General features: G+C 30.1%; 2 protein-coding genes across 4 annotated transcripts; one reads left to right on the forward strand and one right to left on the reverse strand.

Annotated features, from left to right (window-relative positions):
* Positions 1-7,550: 7,550 nt before the first annotated feature.
* LOC107914664 (uncharacterized) lies at positions 7,551-13,978 on the reverse strand. 2 transcript variants are annotated; one of them, XM_041102233.1, is made up of 14 exons: positions 13,731-13,978; positions 13,025-13,263; positions 11,734-11,940; positions 11,522-11,598; positions 10,865-10,940; positions 10,705-10,777; positions 10,567-10,618; positions 9,876-9,937; positions 9,608-9,671; positions 9,017-9,074; positions 8,838-8,924; positions 8,366-8,459; positions 8,056-8,163; positions 7,551-7,974 (listed from the first exon to the last, which is right to left on the reverse strand). In XM_041102233.1, the coding sequence occupies exons 3-13, from the start codon at positions 11,820-11,822 to the stop codon at positions 8,071-8,073; spliced, it is 825 nt and encodes a 274-aa protein (XP_040958167.1). In that variant the 5' UTR covers positions 11,823-11,940; positions 13,025-13,263; positions 13,731-13,978; the 3' UTR covers positions 7,551-7,974; positions 8,056-8,070. The 2 variants fall into 2 exon arrangements, with proteins under 2 accessions (XP_040958167.1, XP_016699134.1); XM_016843645.2 differs by lacking the exon at positions 13,025-13,263.
* Positions 13,979-16,652: 2,674 nt separating this feature from the next.
* On the forward strand, positions 16,653-20,357 carry LOC107914662 (uncharacterized). 2 transcript variants are annotated; one of them, XM_016843643.2, is made up of 2 exons: positions 16,653-17,165; positions 20,144-20,357. In XM_016843643.2, the coding sequence occupies exons 1-2, from the start codon at positions 16,778-16,780 to the stop codon at positions 20,197-20,199; spliced, it is 444 nt and encodes a 147-aa protein (XP_016699132.1). In that variant the 5' UTR covers positions 16,653-16,777; the 3' UTR covers positions 20,200-20,357. The 2 variants fall into 2 exon arrangements, with proteins under 2 accessions (XP_016699132.1, XP_016699133.1); XM_016843644.2 differs by lacking the exon at positions 20,144-20,357 and adding an exon at positions 17,246-17,483 and having other exon boundaries at positions 16,656-17,165.
* Positions 20,358-23,212: the final 2,855 nt, after the last annotated feature.

Raw genomic sequence — 23,212 nt, forward strand, 5'->3', positions numbered from 1 at the left:
AAAATGGCTTCCAGAAAATGATTTCTATAAAATGAATTACTTTTTTCAAAAAGCTAATATTTTCTGACGTTTGGATGAATTTGTGTAAAATATTTTATGTTGTTTGGCAGATTTGCTGAAAATATTTCATAAAAGCTACTTTCAATGAAACAAACATACATTTGAGATTTTATTATCTTTTCATTGTTTAATTGATTTTATTTCATAAAGCTTGTTTATATGTTAATAATTATGTTTTAGTCTTAATTAATCTGGATTTACTTAATTAACATTAATTGTTCATTTCGTACATTAGGGAATATAAATTTATGTTTAATTAAGTTGAAAGTGGTAAATATTTACTTTGAATATTATATGGATGAGTAAGTTGAAAAATGATTTAATTTGATAAAAATTGAAGTAAGGACCAAATTGTAAAATTTGTAAATTTTCTAATTCTAAGTGTTTGAGTAGTGAAATCTGAAACATTGATGTAGTAACTAAATTATTTGATTATGAAATATGAACATTTGGAAGTTGAGCATAAAATAATAAAGTTTGAAACTATAGGGGCTAAATTGTAAAGATTTCAAAACTAGAGTTTTAGTACTAATTTACATTATTTGAGAATTTAAAATTTTGAAAAATAGAATATGAAAGTTTAACTATTCAAAAACTAAGGACTAAGTTTTTGAATTTTTGACAATTTTAGTTGTAAGGACTAAATTATAAAATTTGGAAATTTTAGAAAATGGATTGTTTAGAAAAAGCTGTACAAAACGAGGTTTAGGACTGAACTGTAGAATAAAAAATTTTTTTTTTTAGGAATTAAATTGTAGAATAGTAAAAAATTAGATTTTAGGGACTAAATCGTAAAAAAATATAAAATTAAAATATAAGGGACTGTTTTCTTCGACAGTGAAAACATCTTTTCTTTTTTTGCTCTGAAAACTTCCCCTTTTCATTTCTTTAACAGTAAAGGCAATGAACAGGGCCTTATCAGTTTGGAAATGTCTTAGGAAAAAAAATTTTGTAAGACATTTTCCTTAAAAAAAGCCTTGATTTCACATTTTTTTTTTGGAGAATGATTTCCTTTGATATTTCATTTTTTACCAAACAAACACTGTAAAACAATGAAAATGTTTTACAGAAAATATTTTACATGCAAACAAACGGACCCTAAACCTTTAAACCCGAAATAAGAACCTTCAAAACATAAACACAAAATTCTCTAAAAGCTTGTAAAAGCTAATACCTAAATGTGTAATGAGTTATTTTTCTAAGGTGGAAAAAAGGTTTATTTATAGGCTAAATTTATAGGTAAAATAATATTAAAATAACTTACACTAACCAAAGTTTAAGTGGGAAACTAAAAACAGAGTTTAATTGAAAGAAGAAAAGCCAAAAAATACGAGGCATAACTCCACAACCTCGATAATTTAGGGATGTAATTAGAATGTTTTAAATTTTAGGGACCAATTTAGAATGAATATTATAGTTTGGGGATGTATGGTGTGTTAGAGTATGCTCAAAGACCAATCATGAGATGATTGTAATCACATACTTATTTTAGCTTGTTTGTTAATATAAGGCATTGCCATTGTTATTTTAGTTTCTTTTTTGTGTGTATAATTAAACTGGTTAATAATAAAGTCCTAAGAATAATATGATTATTCTTAAAAAGGTCCTTAGTTGAGTATTATTGCGGGCTTGGATAATGATAATGTATTGAGACTAATGTATAGTTGATTGATGGCAAAGTGTTGTCATTGACATAGGGATGTCAAAATCAATACATGAGTATGTGTTAGAGAACAACATACTAGACTAACCTGTCAGGAGCATCTTTCTTGGATTATCATGTAATAGCCACAAATATTACTCATAGTGATAACTATGTATATGATCCTCAGACTTAAGATCATCATTGTCTCAACATCGTGAGTAGTATATTTTGATACAGTGAAACGTATACCGTAATAGGTTGTACTATAAAGACTGATGTTCGATATACCACAATCTATGTAGTAGGATATGGTTGATCAAGATAGGATTTATCCCTCCTATATAATAGGGGTGATATCTTAGGCATCTTGATGGAGTGAAACTAAAAATGCATGGCCATGCTCGAATAAGTTGATATGAGATATCACATTTATTTGTTTATTGTAGTCTACTCTGAAAAATCAAGAAATACAATATTAGACTATACAAGTGTGACTATTCCATGACTTGTGTCCAATCTAGATATTAAGGATAAAAGGATATAATAAATGAAAAGATTATCACAAAAAGGCTATGTTGAATCATGACTTCTTGTAACTTGAGTAGCAATGATGCATTGTTTGATGTCACTCATAGCTTGTAATGTTAGAAACATTCTAGTATTACTACCTAACATTACAAGAGCCTACAGGGTCACATTCTATAGTTGAAGCGAACAGAATCTAAATGAATTTGAAATTGTATTTAGCTATCACATGAATTAAATTAATTGTTGAATTAATTTAATCTGATAGTTAAATATTAAACATATTATATGTACAAACTTGTTGTACACAAACAGAGAACATAGATAAAATTAATATATGAATTTGATTCATACAAAATATTAATTATATATATTTTACAAAAATGATTAATATAAACAGTTATAATAATTTCGGTCTAAATTTAAAAGGACATGGAAAGTGATATTCTTTTGGAAAGAATATAATCTTTTTCCTGACTTTCCATTTGTTTCTCTAATAATAAGGGAATAATTTCATTTTTATTTTTTGATATATGATATCAGATTAAATAAAAGGAAATGAATCCCTTAGTGTGTTAAGGTTACCAATAAAACAAAATAAAGAGGTCTAGTAGCTGTTCTTGAAAATTCTTTCTGAAAAGTTCAAGAGAATTTTGTTGTTCTTTTTTGACTGGGTGGATTACGTAGAGGCCGAGACATTATTATTGCGGCTTGGAATCGACATCTCCAAAAGGGATCCCATCAACAACATCATTCATCGCTTTTCAATTTTTGAAAGGTATATTTTCGACCATTGTTCATGTAACAACTCGTTTTAGTGAAATCGGAATAGTGGTTTCGGGACCACAAATTCGAGGTCAGAATAAAATTTATTTTAATATTATTTTATGGCCTACAATATGATAGAAATATCGTATGAAAATTTCGTTAAGAAATTTTACCGTTTACATGCCTAACTTGATACAAAGGACTAAACTGCATAAAGTGCAAAAGTTGAATTCTAGTAGCTAAAGGTATCAAATAGCTATGGAATTTAAAATTGAAGGTCCTTATATAGCAAATAGACCATTTAGAGTAGTTAGTAGATAAGAATGATTATTCATCATTAGAAATTTAATAAATTGGTAAGGTTAATTTTGGAAAGTTAATAAATAATGATGATAAATGAATTAAATAATTATTATCATTCATTTTCATCATCTTTCATCAAAAATATGAAAACCCTATACATGGAAGCTTGAGTTTTTAGCAAGCTTATTTTACTCATTTGGATCTAGATAGACCTAATACGGAGTTAGATCGAAGCAAAGAAAAAGTATTGGAATAGTAGACTTCGTATCTACGAAAAATTATCGAGGTTAGTTCGTGTAACTAAATTGTATATTTAAATGTTTTAAATTGAATATTATTGTGTGTGATTTGTATAATTACCATGTATAATTATTGATCACATATTCGACAAGTATCGAGTCTCGTTTAAACCTTAGAAATTCGAAGGATACAAATGACATATCATTAGGGTTCCCGAATTGGTTGGGGTCCTGAATGTGTTGCGGATACACCACAACTCTCATGAGTTTCCCGATTAATAGCTCTCTTGAGCTTCCCGATATTTGGCTCGCATGAGCTTCCCGTTATACAGCTCACATGAGCTTTTTTGTTATATGACTCGAAAGAGCTTCCCGTTTATAAGCTCGTATGAGCATACATGTATATGAATTGACAGATTATAGATTTGTACACTTCGTGTGTACTACCAGTGTATCCAACAATATTTTAAATGGTTTAAAGGGAAAAGTTCTGATATGAAACAATATGAGTTCGAAACGAACAATTACGAGTATATACTTGAGTTACATGGAAAATGATATTACATGATATAAGGAAATATAAGATGGATGATACATGTATGCGAATCTTACCTAGTGATTATGTACAACCATGTTTATTGGTTATGGAAAGTGTTACATGGCTAACATGTTGAGGATATGTATTTAGGCTTTTAGCCAAATTGGTTTGGTTATATTAGCATGCTTACCTTAAATGTGATTAAATGGTAAGTTAATTTCCTTGTTATACGAACTTACTAAGCTTAAATGCTTACTCTGCGTTATTTTCCATGTTATAGTAATTCGGAAGCTTATTTTGGTTGGAAGCTGGTTGGAGCAACTTCACACTATCCAGCAGCCTTTTCGGTATAATTAGTAAATTAATTTTGGTTATAATAGCATGTATAGGTTAATTTGGCCAATGATGGCATATAAATGTTTTGTTGGAACTAGCCATTTGAATGGCTTGTGATGGATAAATTTTGATGTGTGTTTGAAACGGTTGAATGATGGAAATCTTATAGGTATATTGATGGTTGGGTTGAATAGGTATATTTGGTAAATTATGCATATACGTATTTGGTCATGTAGGTGAAATTGGTTATTTGATTGATATGAGTTATGTTATCATCTAAAGAGCCTAAGGGCATATTGTTGGTATGTGATAGTATTACATGTTTAGGTATTGATTTTGGCTTGATTTGAATGCCTTGTTATGGCTTGTTGATGTCCAAAATGTTGATTTAGGTTGATGACAAATTCTTTGAGTACCCAATTTAGTCTCGATTTATTCCGATGTGTATTTTGAGTCTCAAGGACTCGCATGAGGGAGAATATAATTGATTTTGATTGGTTTCTGATATGAATGCTAGATGATATGAAATGTCTATTAATAAATCTGTAAAATTTTGGTAATACTTTGTAACCCTGTCCCAGCGATAGATACGGGTTAGGGGTGTTACAGTTCAACTCAGTTCGTTCATTGTACATGGATCCTTGGTTGACGATCGCCGAAATAACTTTTTCGTTGCGCCACGAGGCATACCGGTGATCCAACATGGTGAAATTAACTCTTATATTTAGCATTATATTATACTATAGAAAATGGTATGCATACAATTTTAACGACATATAATATATCAATTGTTATATATAAGTAATCAGAAATGCATAATAATTAATATACAATTATAATGTTATAATGTGTATTCTTTTATTAATGATATGCAACCTAAACCTTAAATATGAAACAAATTTTATGATAGATTATAATATATTTAATTAACGTTATATAATTAAGGTATATCATTAATGATATGTAATCCTGTATACAACTATATTATTATAATGTACATTTTTCTATTAATATGTAAGCTTAAAACATAAACCCTAAATTTTATGGTAGATTATAATATAAACAATTAGCATTATATAATTAAGGTAGATCATTAATATTAATGATATGTAACATAAAATACAATTATGATATTATAATGTGTATTTTTATATATGTAAACTTAAACGTGTAACTAACTTTATGATAGATTATAATAATATAAAGTTAACATTATATAATTAATGTAAACTATTAATGATATGTAACCATATACACAACTATCTTATTGTAATATACATATTTATATTAATGATACGTTGAATCTTAATTGTGTAACTAACTTTATGGTTGATTATAATATATACAATTAGCATAACATATAGTTAAGGTTAAGTAATTAAGGTATTTCGTATTGTTATGGAACTTTTAATTTGTTTGAAATTATTATGTTTAATTTGTTTGTATTGTTATTCAACTATTTTGTTAATACACATTTATTTATTGTAAATAATGAATAATTTTTATTTTATTTAATATTATTTTCCGATTTCAAATTCAGATTTTTATGGATTTGGATATTTGACATGTTAAATTCAGAATTTTTACAAATTGTTTATGGAAATTTTAATTTATTTATAAATTCTTTTGTTTAAGTTGTTAGGTATAATTAAATTATTGTAAAATTGTTATTTTTGTTATAAAATAAAGAGAGATGGAGAGAATAAAGAACAAAGAAAATATGAAAGCAATCGAAGATGTACTTTATTGATCAAAAGGGATGCTTACAATGCTTCATCAGAGTCTCTATTTATGGGCATGAGAAATATACAAGAAGTAGAGATCTAATTCTAATAACTATTAGAATTTAAATTATATCAAAACTTTATTTTGATCATAATGGACATTTACTTAATAAGATATTCATAACAATTTTTAATTTGTTACTTAATTACTTTTGTTAATTAATACTTATTACTAATTATGAATAAATTTATTTTTAAATTTAATTTTTAATTTATATTATTTTACGAGTTCAGATTTGTGTGGATTCAGATATCCGATATATGGTTGAAATTTTTAAATTCGAATTCAAAGATCCGAAGGATAATAGTATTCAACTTGGATACGAATTTGGATAGTAATACTTGAATAATTTGTGAATTCAAATTTTTTTACAAATTCAAATTCAAAAATTCCAAAAAAGAAGTGCAAATATAAGATCTAGTGTCATTTCTAATTCACTTATATGAAAACTAGGTACCCCAGCTATTGAACTTGTTCCATTTAGGTACCTAAAGTTTCATTTTGTTACCATTTTAGGTAACAACAATTAACTCCCCTTTTTAAAAAAAAAATTTATAAACCAATCGAATTATAACACGTGACATTTTTAATTAAATAAAACATTTAAAATCTACATTAAGTAAAAATTAAATTGAAAATAAAAAAAATTATCCCTCACCCTCACCCTCTCAATCCTTCTTCATCTTCTTAGCCGAAATAAAAAAACCTCGTAGAAACAACCTGTCATAGCCTCAAAATGGAGAAAATGGGGAGTTTTCTTCTTCTTTTTTCTTTTTTCCTTGAGTTGTTAATATTGGAAATGAAGATTTGTTTTAATGGAAAAGAAGATGAATATTAAAAATGGGATTTGTTTTAATGGGAAAAATTTTCAGTAGAGCTTATGAAGATCAAAGTGGAGAGTATGAAGACATACGAGAGATCGAGAGATTTTTTTATTTATTTTTAATTTAATATTTATTGCTTTTATTTAATAAAAAAATGTGACATGTAATAATTTGATTGGTTAAAAGGTTTTTAAGGCTTTTTTAGATACACACTTTTACAAAGGTACCCTATTTTTCTTATAAATATATTTTTTTAAAATATATGATTTCTGTCCCCTTCTTTTAATCACTAAAACTTTTAAATAATTTCAACCAACTCAATCTCCATATCTTTTAAAATTAAACATACAAGCCTAATTGTTTAACTCCATTAAAATACTGTTAAATAATATCAATTTTTTAGAATTTTTTTTAATTTTAAACATAACACTTTCAACAATGTGAATATAAAATAACTAAGTTCCAAATATACAAACATGGAGATATTTTAACTTTTTCTTTGGAAAATTTCTAAAAAGGAAAATAGATGATCAACATTGAAACCATATCCCTCTTATTCAAGACGAGAATTTTTAAAAGAACTCCAAAACATAGCTTACGCTATCAGTTTACTTGGAAGCAAAGTCAGAATTCAATGCTTTGCTTGCAGGTAATAACATTTTCCCCTTGATTTCACCCCATTGACAGGGATAAAAAGTTCCCATTTCCACAATTTGAACTTAAATTAGCATGTCAATGGCATTTTGCATCTAATATTATACAACAATGTCAAGACACGTGCAACCCTATACATTTCTGTCCTAACAAATTCATATCGAAACACCAACAGGTACGTTTATAGGTCCAATGCAAAAATTTGTCTCCTGAAAGTCTGACGCCTTCAAGAAGTACTCGGGAATAAATAGCCCGACTTAAGACATGATTCGACTCTGAAACTGTCCCACCAATATTCTAACAAGATCACAGCAACAATGCAGTTATCTTCTGACATTGAAAAAAATTCCTAATAGTCAATAAAAGAACCAAACTCACCAAGGTGATGATGCACTATGCACAGGGACAAAGTCTCCTGGTATGCCGATGAGAACCATCACAAGATAGCATTGATTGTGTTCGAGTATACAAGCATGCTCCTGGATTCTGAAAGACAGGGAATATTATGAGCATAACAATCAGTTTAGCACACTTCAATTTACTTCCACAGCAAGATAAGCAACAGGAGATTATGTATGCTACATAGTCATGAAAGTTTCAATAGACATATTATAAAATTCTATCTTATCAATTTTCTAGTTGATACACAGTTTTGCAAATGTAAAGCATTCCGATAGAGGAAACATACCAAATTTTTGGGAGCATCATCTACAACTTCAGCAGGTTGATCGGGTCCAACGCTTGCCAAGCATGCTCCTTTGCAGCTCATATATTTCTGGATACTGTTTATAAAAAAAAAAACAAACCAAAGTCTAAGAAAAGAAGATATCGAAAGCGCGTGAGACATAACACTATAAAATAACTTCAAGCACAAATTGTTAACAACCTCCCTGTTTGACTATACCTATACTTTCCTCCTTGATGTTATAAATGAAGATGGAATGTGTAAAAACACAGACAATATTCAACCAACTCAAGATACAATAGATAACTGGATAAGTGCAATAACAAGAAGGATTCTATAATATACCTAACTGCAGTTCCAGGAAGATCAACCAAACAGATGAATACACTCCACAAAATATTAGTCATGCACTAAAGCAAATAATGAACCACAAAGCCACATGATAAAAGAGGAAAGAAGACGGTGAAGAACTTACATATCACACTGGTTAAGTATCAAAAGCTTATTTAGTACGCATGATTGTCCATTTGACTTGCAAACTGAATCACAAGACTCTCCTTGCCTTTGTTTCATGGGAAAAAGAGAAAACATATTAACTCGACATATATTACATATTAGAATCTAGAAACAGAACCAACTGCAATGGAAATTCACCTTCCAATGACAACATTAATACCATTCAGTCTGGCTTCTACAGGTGAGATGGATGACCCTGACGCATGGAAAATTCAACCATATAATTTAATGCTAAATTTCTACCTACTGAGTTAAATCAGAAAGAGAACTGATCAAACATCACCGCTATTTGAGTTCAAAAATATCAAACAGATAGGGCGCCATGTCTGCGAACAAATATATGTATGCATGTATGTACAAAAGATCTTTTGTTATAGCTTATGGGCTTAATAATGATTCTTGGTTATCTGATGCTATTTAATTATTTAATCTATGCTTATTTGGAAAGTATACTGGAGTAGTCTATATCACTTTCTACAAGCTTCTGGATTACTGAGATCCACTATTTCCATTCCCTAGTCATCTTTTATCCTCACAATTCCCTCTGTTTCTTTCCTTTTTCTCTGATTTTACTCCGTTCTTCCTTTTCATACCTAGGGCTACATCAGAGGAGCAGAAATTAAGAAGATATGAGTATGCAAATGTAAAGTAACTAAAAAGGGATGAACTCGAAGAATTTGATGATAATAATGATAATGATGTCAAAAAAAAGGTTATGTCTAAACGTACCAGAAGAATTTGATGGCAAAGAAAAGCAATGATGAAAATCATTAACATAGGCATTTTCATGAACCTGTAAAATAAAGCTCATTTAACCAGCCTGAATCATAGTTTAAACAAAAAAAAAATTTGCCCTTACTTGAAAATTTCACTATTGAAGAAAATGACACAGGTCAATAAATTAAACAGGAGCTGTCATTGTGGTTTGTAACTTATAGCATTAGCATGACAGTTTTCACCAATGGTTTCCAGGACATCACACCTGGGTATCACTTACCACACTTTCAGAGTTATGCCGACACCTCCCAGCACAAAAGTCAAAGACACTGAGATATGTCCCTGCCACAGAGGGAAAAAAGGAAGAAATGTTATGAAGACCTAGTACCTCATAGAGAAACCACATGGCAGCTATAACATTGCTGAAATATAAACTACCAAAAAATTTCTTATTAAATATATCTCCAGTAAGACAAACTACCACATTAAAAAACCAAAAGCCAGTAATTACTCAAAAATAAGGAATATATCATTCAGAATAAATTTTTCACAGTATACAATTTCATAGTGCCAAACTTAGGTATAACCATCACATTCAAAAGAATACTGCAAGATGATCTCCTAAGGAGATCTTTAAGTAGCTAATATAGTGCCAGATAAGCTGTCTTTCAAATTGGTTCTTAAGAAAGGAAGCAAAAGAATTACTTCAAAAGGGCACAGGGATCTATGATTCTCATAAAATATGAAAATTCACTTTTGGAAAAAAAAAATCCAGAGAAATAAGAGTGGCTGAGATTTTCTATTGCAGCAGATGACAAGGGTTAAAAATAAGCCATCAACTTATATGAGACATTACAAATATAAAAAATGTTCATGAAAGACTTTCATGCCATCAAAGCTATAGACTTCATCCAATTGCCCCTCTTTATAAGGAAATAAACAATTGTGGCTAACTAAAACAATATACTTACCTGATGTAGATGGCTTAGCTATTTTTAGTTTCAAAACTTGTTCCTTTTGTGTCTGCAAAAGAAATCCTAGACTAAATTTATTATGCCTAACATATGTATGATAACTAGTTAAAAAAAAGAAGTGGTTGAGAATGATACTCGTGCAGGGTGTAGGCAGCATGAAACACAAAATTCATAGGAGTTACAACACTGTGAAAGAACGTTGCATCCACTGCAAATACGAACCAAAGGTGTTACAAGACACCATAAAGATGTGTCTAAGTCAATATCATGGAGACCATAGGGGAGAAAAACTCACCGGCAAGAGAATTTGTCTCCTCTTTCAGGACAGCAACGGTACTGCGGATCCAATGAGAGAGCATCACACACATAGCCTACAATGTAAATACTGTTGTGAAACTAACCAAACCAAAGGATGGATAACAGGCCTGACTTATTAGATACAATGGGTAATACAAATCTCACAGTTAGAACTAGAGAAAGAGTTAGGCAAATTCTCAAGTAGTGACAGTATGCAAATTATAAAGTTGAATGTAAATTAAAGCAACAACCATGAAATTAACACATCGGATCAAACTTCATACTTTCTCCTGTCCATTATACCAGTCTTTTTCACTCCATTTGCTTTGTTTGTGACCATTGTGCAGGTATAGCAGAAGATTAAACAGCATAAAGTTCACGTCTATCTTCGGTAATAACATTTTCAAATCAGTTTTAAAAAGAATAATGCTTTTCTTGAAAGACAATGAGCAAGAAACTATGTATATAATCCCAGATTTTGCAAGAAAATAAACAACTTCTAATTCTTTTCATTCAGTTTTTCCTAGATATTTCCACCCATTAATTCCATAAAAAACTAAAAACCAATTTATTGTTTTCTTCATAATTTACAAATTACAAAAGTTGAACATGAAAATGCAAAAAAGAAAGATGATGAACATAGTAACTTATTTACCATTATCATCAGATAATAAATATCTTCCTTGAACTGTTGTTCTGCAAATGCGCCTCTCTGGAAAGCCAATCTCCTTTCTACAATTCCATTAAAAAATGAAAAAGAAAACCCAGAATCAAAACGCAGAAACAAAACTAGCCAAAAGTACTTCGTGGATAAAAAAAAAAATCCTTGAAAATACTTTAACCCAGATAGTTTAGATTGTAATGGACCTGGTGGCAGCAATTGTCGATGACGATTGAAAAAGGAGTTGTATAACGAAAACCCAGGATAAACTTAGCCATGATTTGGATTTTGACATTATCGTCTTGGATATTAGAACCGATCAACAATTTCTTATTATTCTTCCTTCGCTGTCTCCCTCTAGATTCGGTACCCGAGACGACAAATGCAAGCTATTTGTTGAAGGAACAGCCCGACTGCCCGACCCATCAAAATAGGAGCGGCATAAATAGCAATTAATATTTGGGTAAACTACGCCCCACTGCAATTTAATTAAAATTACGTTTTAACCACTTAATTTTTAAATTTTACAACATTATTGGGTTGTTATAAAATAGTTACCCAACCATTAAGTTCCGTTAATAGAGTACCGTCCATCTAATGTGGCATATTAATATGTCACATATTTTTCATGTGTTTTATGATGAGTAGAATTTGTAACACAAGTACATGTGTGTCGATAAAGTAATAAGTAATAAAAAAATATTGTTCTCACAAGAATAAAATTCTAAACGGTTAAGTATCAACTATTCAATTTTATCTAATCCAGATCAATAAAATAAATTTTGATAACTAGAAAAATTAAACTAAACAAATTATGTAAATTTTATTAAACTTAAACAATGAAAACTTCTAAGTTTCTCAATCAATTTTAGAGACTTGGAACTCTAATTTCACCTAATTTAGTTAATCAATTATCTCTAATTCGATTGTTCAATCTATGTACTTACTAGACTAGGATTCAATGGCACTAACTTGACCCTTCCAATATCTATCTAAGTTAATCTCCCTTTCTCATTAAGTATATTCCTATGCCAGACAAGTTGAGTGAAGTCGCTAAGAACAAGCCTATTGGATTGATTAGGGCATTAGGTATATTCCTATCCTAGCCACAAATCAATTGGTTTGTCAATACTACTAAAATTAGTCCTAATTTATTCGGTCTAGATCTCAACCTTAATCTTCTCTTCCAAAAAAATCAAGGTTATCAAATTAGTACAACTTGGTGATTAAATAAGCACAAGACTAAATAAATAATTAACAAGGATTGAAACAAGTGAAGAAAAAATAAATCAATTAACTAAGAAATATGATCTATTATCATTTCAAGAAAATAGAGTTTAGTTCATAATGAGTTGAGAAAACAACACAAAAGAGATTTACAATGAACTTGCACTGATAAAAATAAAAAGAAATAATCTAGAGAGAAAATAGTTAAAAAATTTATGTTGAGTTCTTCGAATCCCTTTTTCATATTTTCTTTACATGCTTGAAGTTTACCTTGGTATGAGAGTTTTTCTTTAGCCTCTAAGCAATTTCTTCGCTCTTTTCTCCTTTCTTTCTCTTAAATTTAGTTACCATTATTTTTAGGGGTTTTTTTTTCTTGTGTAGCTTCATTGAACATGAAATTTGCGTTGGAGCAGACTACTTGCTATGATAATTTCTGAATTGAAAAAAAATGCTCCACCACATTGAATTAGATCTAGTGGAGCAAAAGACTTCTCTTCTTCATTCGATACCTAAGAGAAGAAAGAAAAATGGTAAGGAAACCCAAACTATCTCTAAAATTGATAAAAATTGAAAAAAATTAATCCAAGAAATATAAAATGTAATAAAAACTAACCTCAATGCTAAAATTATCTCTTAAAATACTATGAAAATTATACTAAAATAACTCTAAATATGAGAATTATCACACCCTAAACTTAGATTTTTGCTAGTCCCTAGCAAAAGACAAAGAAAAAAATATTTAACCAAATCAAAATTAAATTTATTAGTTTTCGATGTTTAGAAATTGCCTTAGTATCTCAAATCAAAATCCAGTTAAACAATCTCTAAACCCTAAGGTACTCCCTACAATCAATGCCAAGTATATGTGTGTGTGAATATTTTAAATCTAGCAATTAGATTAGATAAAATCAACGTGAGGTAAAACATCATTGAAAAAGTCTCATATGTGTGTGCAAATGGGTAAAGGATGACCAACCAACAGCTCAAGATGATGAAGATGTTGAGGGCAGTCACGATGAGGTTCCAGCTCCTCCTCCTACTCATTCAGTTGGCTCCTCTCAAGTTGCTCCTATTTCAGACGAGCTAAGTAACGTGCTTCTTGGTGCGATTAACTCTTTGGGAGATGAATTCTGAGGTTGTCGAGTAGAGGTCCACGATGCGTTTCATAGTATGGGGTCTAGGATGTCTATTTTGGAGGATCAAGTGGCTCAATTTTTGACAAAATTTCCTCCACCTCCTCCACCTCAAGAGGATTAGGATAGGCTTTGCATATTCATACATTTTATTTTATCTTGTTTCCTATGACTTTGTCATCTTAAGCTAAATGTTTATTTTGGTATATTGAGATACTTTGATGTTTACTCTTATGTTAGTTCCTATGTCTCGTTTGCGTCATCTTATTGAACTAATCGTTTCTCTCTTAAGCTTTATTAGTTTTATTTTAATATAACAAAAAGGGAAAAAGAGAAAGGCAAATTTAATTTTTTAATGATTCATATTATGCATATGCCAAATTTAAATTTAATGACCAAATTTTTTGAATTTTTCAAAATGTCTTTAACTGACCAATTTATAAATGAATGCCAAAATTTTGATAATGAAAAACAAATTTTTCTAAGGCCTAAATTGAAAATGATTTTTAGAAAGGGGGAGAAAATTTATTCAAGACTAAATTTATCAAAATGTTTTGTTATATGAAAAAGGGGAGATTGTTGAACCAAGCTTTACTTGGCAAATAATTTTAATATATCAAATATTATATTTTGAATAAAAACTATTTTAAACGTAACTTGGCAAAAGTTCCATTTAAAATGACATCTAAAAAGAAAAATGGTTGAAACTCATACTTAAAAAATATTTTAAGGTCAAGTTGTTAAACAAACCTTTAAACATTCTACAAATATGTTTAAAACTATTCCAGGCCAAAAAGTATCTATACTTTTTTGTCAATTATCGATACATTTAAATGAGTGTCGATAGATTCATAAATTTATTGATACATTTTTCGGTATTGATACGAAAATGACATTCTTTTTTCTAAAATGTTTACCAAGTATTGATTCGGTATCGATACCTTTTGTTTAGTATTGATAAATTTATTTAAGTATCGATAGTAGCACACCTTTATCAATACACTTTTTAATATCAAAACTAAATTGGCATTTTGACTTCCAAAGGATTCATTCAGTATCAATACGGTATCGATACCTTTTGTTTAGTATCGATAAAATTATTTTGGTATCGATCAAAATGCTTCCAATAGTCACTAAACTAGGCATTAAATGTTATTGGTATTGATACTCGTAAAATAATGTCGATACTTATTATTGCAGGTAAAATTAATACATTGGTATTTTCATCCAAACGGCTCTATTCAATATCCCAACAATCACAACGGTTGGAAACCAATTAGAATGTATAAATACCAACTTCTAAAGGACCTACAACAACAACAGAGATTATTAAAGCTTAAAGATCAATCAAACAACCTTTGTGCTCAATTTTTCCATACTTTTCTTACATACATTTATAAGCTTCATTATTATTCTATCAACTTAGGTGTGTTTCTTTGCAAGTGTGCTTAATTGGCAACACTTTGATCTTGTAAGAGTTATTTCTTGTTTGCTTATTTGTTTCTCTTTGAGAGAGTTTGAGTCTTAATATTAGTGTAGAAATCTTAACCGAGTCGTAAAGTTAAACCTTTTGATCAAATTAGTAAATTTAGAAAAATCATTAGTTGTGGAAACCTAAGGTAGCGGAGTAGGCAATTGGGGTCGAACCACTCTAAATCATTGTGTCAATTGTTTTCATATTCTTTTATTACTTCCGCCAAATTTTTAAAAGGCCAATTCACCCCCTTCTTGGCTATTTCGATTGAGTTTTCGATCCATTATCGAGCTAACATTATTGAATCGATGAGTGGCTAAGTCCTTTAAGGAGATTAACAAGCGGATGTGAGAGTAATAAATGGAAGAATGAGGGTTTCCCATGCGAATTAGTTGGTATAAATTTATGTATGCTTAAACCCTAGGATTGACAACCCTAGGAAGTAATCTAGGTTAAACGAGGTCGAGAGATAAGTTTGCCGAGTAAATCGTGATTTATCCCAGTCAAGAAAGTGAAGTTGAGAGATAAGTGAATATTAGTTGATTAATTAATTAGTAAAGGCCGAGAGGTAATAGTGGTTAGTTAATAACTAATAAAACTCGAATCCAGGAGTTAATTGCAACCACTGAAGCGAATTAATCTTCTACTGATTATTTGAGAGTTTTTTTGTTTGTCAACTTCTTTTTAGTTGTTTAAATTTTATTTTATGACCTTAATAGTTAGCATTAATCATCGTAGTATAAATTTTAGTGATTATTGTTTAGATTTGCTACTACAAGACAATTTTTTAGATTTAATCTAGCTTCTCTTGGATACGATCCTCGAAATGTTTATCGGTGTTTCGTTGTAACACAAAACTATATTACAATTTGACATATTCGCTTGCAGATACCACACTTTAATTGTATATTTTATTTGCACGATTTTTACTCTAAAAGTTCGCACGTTTGGATGAGATCAATTATGCGTATTATATATATCTGTATAATTTTTTCTTCACTAAAAATTTCGTTTCCCACATTGTTTTTATAGTAGGTTTTAATATATAGAGTCCATCAAAATCAATATAAATGTAGTGTACTTTAGTATTCTAATATTTATTAGAACTAAAGTTTTATATTATATATAATTCGTATCTCTATAAATATAAAATTTAGAAAAATATGAAAAAAAATTGTTATTAATCAATAAAATACAAATTCTGTTATACTATATTTTTTCATTCTCTCTATTCTAACAAATTAAAGATAAACCTTCTAACCCAATTAAAGATAAACCTTCTAACCCAATTTTAAATTATTTTGTTATAGTTTTGGGATTTACTTAATTGACCCGATCCGACAACTATTTCTGATCTCCCAGTAAGCGTGAAATAATGAAACTCAGCGGGACTTCTCGGGCTGGAAGCCAAAGCCAATGTCTGCAACTCACAGCCAGCACGTGCTTCGCTTGGTCCTCTCATGCCGCAGCATCAAGGCCCTCGTCACTCAGCCGGGGACATCCTACATCGTCGCCATGGCCTCCTCCACCGAGCAAGAATTCCTCATCCAATACCGATCCAAGCTCGACCAATTCCCCCGCTCCCGCCGCTTCTGGGACTCCAAAGTCGCTTCCAAAGTCGGTGAGAAGCTCGGCTTCCGCTTGAAGGAAATCGGCATCAGCAACATCGCCATCGATGTCGATGAAGAGATCTCTAGACCTATTGACCGCCGTAGATTGGTTTTGCCGGTCTTTGATTCTTTACGCCGAGCCGGTGTGGAGATCGATGGTGCCGAAAGATTGAGCCAAATTGGCCATAACCAGGGTTAGTCTTTCATTTCTCAATCATTTTTGCCCTATTTTCTGTAGTAAAAGATTTGTTTTTACTGGTGCTTTTATTTACAGAGATTAGGCTTCTGAATAAAATTTAGAGTGATTCAAGTCTGTTGCTTTTTGAAACCCAACTCTGGTAGCTTCTTTTCTATATTGGCATATTGCTTGTAGCAAATTTTGAAACCAAACAATTGTAAGTTTAGCATTTTTATCCATTTCCGATATATGTATTTATCATTGAACAAAATCTGCAAGTAAAACTTGTAAAATTCATCTTTGAAGAGATATATGAATATGCTATTTAGTTAAATGTTCTGGTTAAACTTTCTTCCAAATTTACTTTTGCATTAAAATGTCTGAGTAAAGATTAGAATTCAGCTTTGAATTGATATATATCATATATGAACATACCATTGAGCTGAAAGTTCGAGTGAAACTTGCTCCATAGTTTATTTTGAATTATATATTTAAATGTCCGAGAAATGCTTGCAGAATTCATCTTTGAATAGGATATATGAACATATGGTTGAGCTAAATGTTCGGGTGAAGCTTGCTTAATATTTTATTTAAGCTTGCAGAAATTCTTCCTTGATTAGATGTGAACATAATATTGAGCTGAATGTTCCGGATGAAACTTGCTTAATTTATTTTTAAACTAAATGTTCAAGTAAAGCTTGCAGAATCCATCTTTGAATAGAGATATATGAACATACTATTGAGTTCATTGCTTGGGTAAAACTTGCACTTAATTTTCTATTGAATTGAATGTCCGAGTAAAGCTTGTAGAAATCACTTTTGTACTGAAAGTTCGGGTGAAACTTGCTCCATAGTTTATTTTTGAATTACATATTTAAATGTCCGAGAAAAGCTTGCCAAGTTCATCTTTGAATACGATATATGAATATATAGTGGAGCTAAATGTTCAGGTGAAGCTTGCTTAATATTTTATTTAAGCTTGCAGAAATTATTCCTTGAATAGAGACGTGAACATACTATTGAGCTGAATGTTCCGGATGAAACTTAATTTATTTTTAAACTAAATGTTCAAGTAAAGCTTGCAGAATCCATCTCTGAATAGAGATATATGATCATACTATTGAGCGGAATGTCCGGGTGAAACCTGCTCAATAGTTTACTGTTCAGCTAAATAATGTTTGTAGAATTCATCTTTGAATAGAGATATATGAACATACTATTCAGCTTAATCTTTTGTGAAGCTTGCCCATAATTTACCATTGAATTAATTGTTCAGGTAAAGCTTGTAAAATTCATCTTTAAATAAAGGTGAATGCACATACTATTGACCTAAATGCTCGCTCCATAATTTACTATTGAACTAAATTTCTGAGTATAGCTTGTAGAATTCATTTTTGATTTGGGACATATGAACATAAATTGAGCTAAATGTTCAGGTTAAACTTGCTCCATAATTTGGTACTGAACTTAATGTCCATGTAAAGTTTGTAAAATTCATCTTTGGATAGATATACATGAATATACTATTGAGCTAAATGTTCAGGTGAAACGAGCTCCACAATTATCCATTGAACTAAATATCCAGGTAAAGCTTGTAGAATTCATCTTTGAACAAAGGTATGTGTAGTTGCTATATGTCTGGCTTAAAGCTTTCTTGAGCAAGCAAGGCTGAAGCTAATGACATGTCATTAAAATTGTTTATGACCCACTGAAACTCAATGCTAATTCTAGTTCCCAGCTCTTATACAAATTAGAGAAGAATTTGAGTTTTTATTAGATTCTGACACATCCACATATGTTATGGGGTGAAAAAGAAAAATAATTTGTAAAAGTAAAATGAAGGTACCCACTGCCCAGTGCACAAGAAGCTACTTGATGAGTTGATGACTAGTTCTTTTTTAAAGAAAAACATTGAGAAAAGATAATTACAAGACATAAAAATATCTTTTCTTGCATATTTTTAATTTTTTATTGCTATTTTTTTTGAACTTTATAAGTAATTTAGTGTTACTTAGACTCATAACACAAATTCAGTAAATTTTAAGAATGGTATAGATATACAAACTTGTTTGGAAAGAGACAAGAGAAGCATACGGTGCAAAATGCAAACAAATTTTATTTTGGTTATAGATTATACACACTCTCCTATAGGCTCCAGCTACTGCCGAAAAGCCTGTACGAGAGTAGAAATGTCAAAAATGGACTGTTGTTGGCCACTCAAGTAGTTACTGAGTGCTTTTAGTGTTGGTCATAAAGGATTTTAAGTTTGGGTGGCTAATGCTTAATGACTGACCTACTATCAGCAATGCTAAACCTTTGCAATCCTCGGTAGGATTGGAATCAGAGAACCGGGTCTTTCTAGCAGGTAGTTATTATAGTCGACAGTCTTAGGGGTTTTGCATGCGTGCCTTTATGAAACACTTTGAGCCTAGTTACTTAATACTATTTATAGTAATAACATTCTATTAATTGCAATTACTGCCAGGGTGAAAATATTACTATATATAGTAACTTTAAGGAATGCCCTGAGGGTACTCCTCAAAACTCTCTGTGTTTATCCACAAGATATTAATTCCTCTAACTTTTTACAAGGCTTGCTTTATAGTCTCCTATTTCTTTTAGAAGGAAATCCTTCGACTCTAGTTGGAGTGGAATTAAGACAGAGACGAAACTATCATTATTTTGAGCGAGTACGATTAGATTAAAACTTGACATGCAATGTTGATAAAACGGAAAACTATATGCGCCAAGATTTTGCTTTATAGAGGGAGAAATTGAAAGAAAAGATAATTTTCTTCCTTTTCATTTCTTCATGGAGTTCAAAAATGAAATTATTTGAAAATGTTAAATTTATTTATTTATCATTTTATAAATTTGTTTTTATGCATTAGAATAAAAAATAGAGATCTTTCTATTTTTTTTCTTATCAAACTTACTCAAAATTTATTTTCTTTCTATTTTTTCGCTCAACCAAATCTTGGTACCATCTCAAAGAAAAACATAGCGTGTTTGGGTTGGTGGCAGCAGAACTAGTGCCTGGTTCAAAATGAATTTGTGGAACTTAGAAAAATCAAGAAAGTTGGAGAATTTCCACATTGTACAAGTTGATCAATAAATGGCGCCTTTAATACTTTGAGTTGGAGCTTACTACAGCTGACATGTATTTTCTGTGCCATAATCGTATTTAAGATGCTATTATAAATTTTGACACTTTTTTGTACGTGATCATGTGTTTTTTCATGTCATGTTGGGGGTCTCGATATGAGCCTTAAGAACTAATTTTGACTGCATGCCTTGGATGATGTGGATTATAATATATTTAACACATTCGGCCAAATCAGAAGAATGAAATGATACACATTTATTTAGGATTTTTGGGAAGAATGATTGCATTTGAACCATAAAACTGAAAACTCTGGCACAAGTTATTAATTTGCCCAATCCCAAACTCAACAGTTTCCAATTGGCTCCAGCTGGTCTAATACAAAAACCAAGCTGTGATGTCACTTTTAGCTAATAATCCATCTCTGCCCAATTCAGCAGGGCTGCCTGCCAGAACCTAACATAACAATTATAGTCACAGCTCATAGCTTGGCTTATATTACTATTTAATTAATTAAATTTATTCAGAATTCAGATACTTCTACCTAATAAAAATAAATAAAAATCCTATTAAAAATGTCACAAATGAAACAACTGGATTATATGTATGTCTTTTTCATTTATTCAAAATGTCACACTGCTACTTAACTACAACAATAAATCAAACCTTAGCTTTCAACTTGAAAAAAGAAACCACAAGGAATCTTCCTTCCTATCAATAAATAGTGCTAAACATAACGAAGGTAAAGAAGCTATTACCAAAGTTGCTATTCTTTTACCACCAATAATTACAAAATGATTTTCCTCCTTTCTTTTGTTGTAATTGGGTATACACTGTCAGCAATAATTAATTCACTTGTCACGAGTGTTCTTCGAAAAGGTAAACAATTGACTATGAAATACGTTTTATTTCCATGATCACAAATCAAACCCTCGATCACGGTATTAAAAGATGAAGCAACTAATCACCACACTACACCTCGTGGAGTGTTCTTTGAATGTCCTAATATAGATTTCTTTGAGAAGAATGGGTTAAATATATCATTCGCTTGATAGAGATATTGGACCTACAAAACAAATGGAGAGTTGTGAAGGTGTTAGAGCTTGTACTTCAAGATGCTCTCTACTGCTTAAGTTAAATAAGGGAAGATGATGGTTGACAAGGAGAGTAACTTATAGAGTAATAGTAGATGTCGTTCTTAACTTGAGCTTACTACACCTAACCTTTCATACTAATAGCTCATTGCATTCTTCGGATTGTCATTATATAAGAATGCGTGTAAAGCGATAACCATTCCTTGCATTTGATTGTTTGAGGTTAGTATTCTCTTCTCAAGATTATGCCTCCAAACCTTTTGTTGTTCTCGTCCTTTGATTTATGGTAAGTATCATTTATCATGTTGATAATAAAAAATATAATAATTTATTTTTAAATATAGTAAATTTAAAATTTTTTACCCAAATATAAGGCATAACTGAAGGATCATTATGGTAAGTGGATGAATCAATTAACTTTTGTTAGCTTTTCTTTCAAATTTACACCTTGCTGGCCATGAACTGTCTTTTTTTATAAATAAAATAAATTTCTTTTATTTTTGTCCGTAATATATTTTCCTTTTGAGGCATCCAAAGTGGTTGTTGGCAATCATTTTACCAAATTAAATAAAGTTGGAATTTTCTGTTCTTTAAAAGGAAACATTTGCCTTCTTTACAAAAAGCCACCTTGTTTCTTTAATCATATTTGTTATTATCTAATAATTAGTCAAACAAAAAGGGTTAGAGACAGCTCAACAAAAAAAAGAATATACATGTTTTCTAGGCTTGAGTTTGGCCACCTCCCAAATCTTTCAATTTTTATGTAATATATTAAAAAATAATAATTATTTTACCTTTTAAATTAAAAAATATTTTAACCTTTTATTTAATTTTTCACTTCCTTCAGCCCTTGAAAATACGTTGTTTGTTAAATTCCTCAAAAATAGATAAAAAATTAATATCTATTAACTTTATTGACATGGAATCCATGCGAACATCAACAATTTTTTAAATTAAAAATCATATATATATTTTTTATAATTTTATAAGTACTAATTTTAATGGTTTTTAATTTTTAAATACTTTTTTTTATAACTTTTTAAATATTTAAATGTAAAAATTAATTAATTGTTGGTGTGATTTTACATAGCGTCAGTTAACTGTTTCATCTATTTTGAGGTAATTTGAGAAATTAAATGATGAGTTAAAAGAAAATATATAAAAAAAAGAAAGTAAAAGTAGTGAGTCATAAAGTAACAATAAAAAATGTTATAAATTTCTTTTATGAATTTAAATATAAACACACATTATATTCAAACTCTACCCATCCACAACAAAACACTGTGGGACATTCGTTTGTGTACCACACCTTGTACATCATCCAATAATAATATCAACTCTTTTCTCATCATTTTCTTTAATTATTGTATTAGTTTATTATTTTTTAAAGAAAATATTATTATTAATTGGAATTGCAAATAATAATATCGATATATAGTGCAAACGATAAAAAGCTATTATAAATTAATGCACAAAGACCATATCTACAAAATAATTTCAAAAAAGAGAAGGACAAATTGACCGTAATTGCAACACTTGAATAATTGAGAAACAAATCAGAGATAAATCAATTTGATCAAATTATTGAAATTTCCATTTTTGACACGCAATCATCAAATCAACTTGACAATGAACACCAATCGATCAATAAAAAACTGCAAAAGCTTCAAGAGATCCATCGCATCAATAATGCACAAAAGACCAAGTCTCATCTTCCTCATTATCCTGAATATGTCACCATCGCTGTGATCTATCGTGATAAAACCCTTCGAGAATGACTCTTAATAGTTTTGGTAGCACCTTTATATTGGCAAATCTCACATATACACTAGAACATAACTAAAAATTAAAAGTAAAAGTAAAACC

The sequence above is a fragment of the Gossypium hirsutum genome, chromosome D10 (genome assembly GCF_007990345.1).
Source record: "Gossypium hirsutum isolate 1008001.06 chromosome D10, Gossypium_hirsutum_v2.1, whole genome shotgun sequence".
Lineage (NCBI taxonomy): Eukaryota > Viridiplantae > Streptophyta > Magnoliopsida > Malvales > Malvaceae > Gossypium > Gossypium hirsutum.

Excerpts from the sequence above, each read along its gene's own strand:
- LOC107914664 (XM_016843645.2), bottom strand. The coding sequence starts at position 11,822 with ATGTCAAAATCCAAATCATGGCTAAGTTTATCCTGGGTTTTCGTTATA. Across the intron at positions 10,778-10,864 it reads GGAGACAAATTCTCTTGCCG|TGGATGCAACGTTCTTTCAC; the intron begins GTGAGTTTTTCT and ends TCGTATTTGCAG. Across the intron at positions 10,619-10,704 it reads GCTGCCTACACCCTGCACGA|ACACAAAAGGAACAAGTTTT; the intron begins GTATCATTCTCA and ends TTTCTTTTGCAG.
- LOC107914662 (XM_016843643.2), top strand. The coding sequence starts at position 16,778 with ATGTCTGCAACTCACAGCCAGCACGTGCTTCGCTTGGTCCTCTCATGC. Across the intron at positions 17,166-20,143 it reads CCAAATTGGCCATAACCAGG|AAAAACATAGCGTGTTTGGG; the intron begins GTTAGTCTTTCA and ends ACCATCTCAAAG.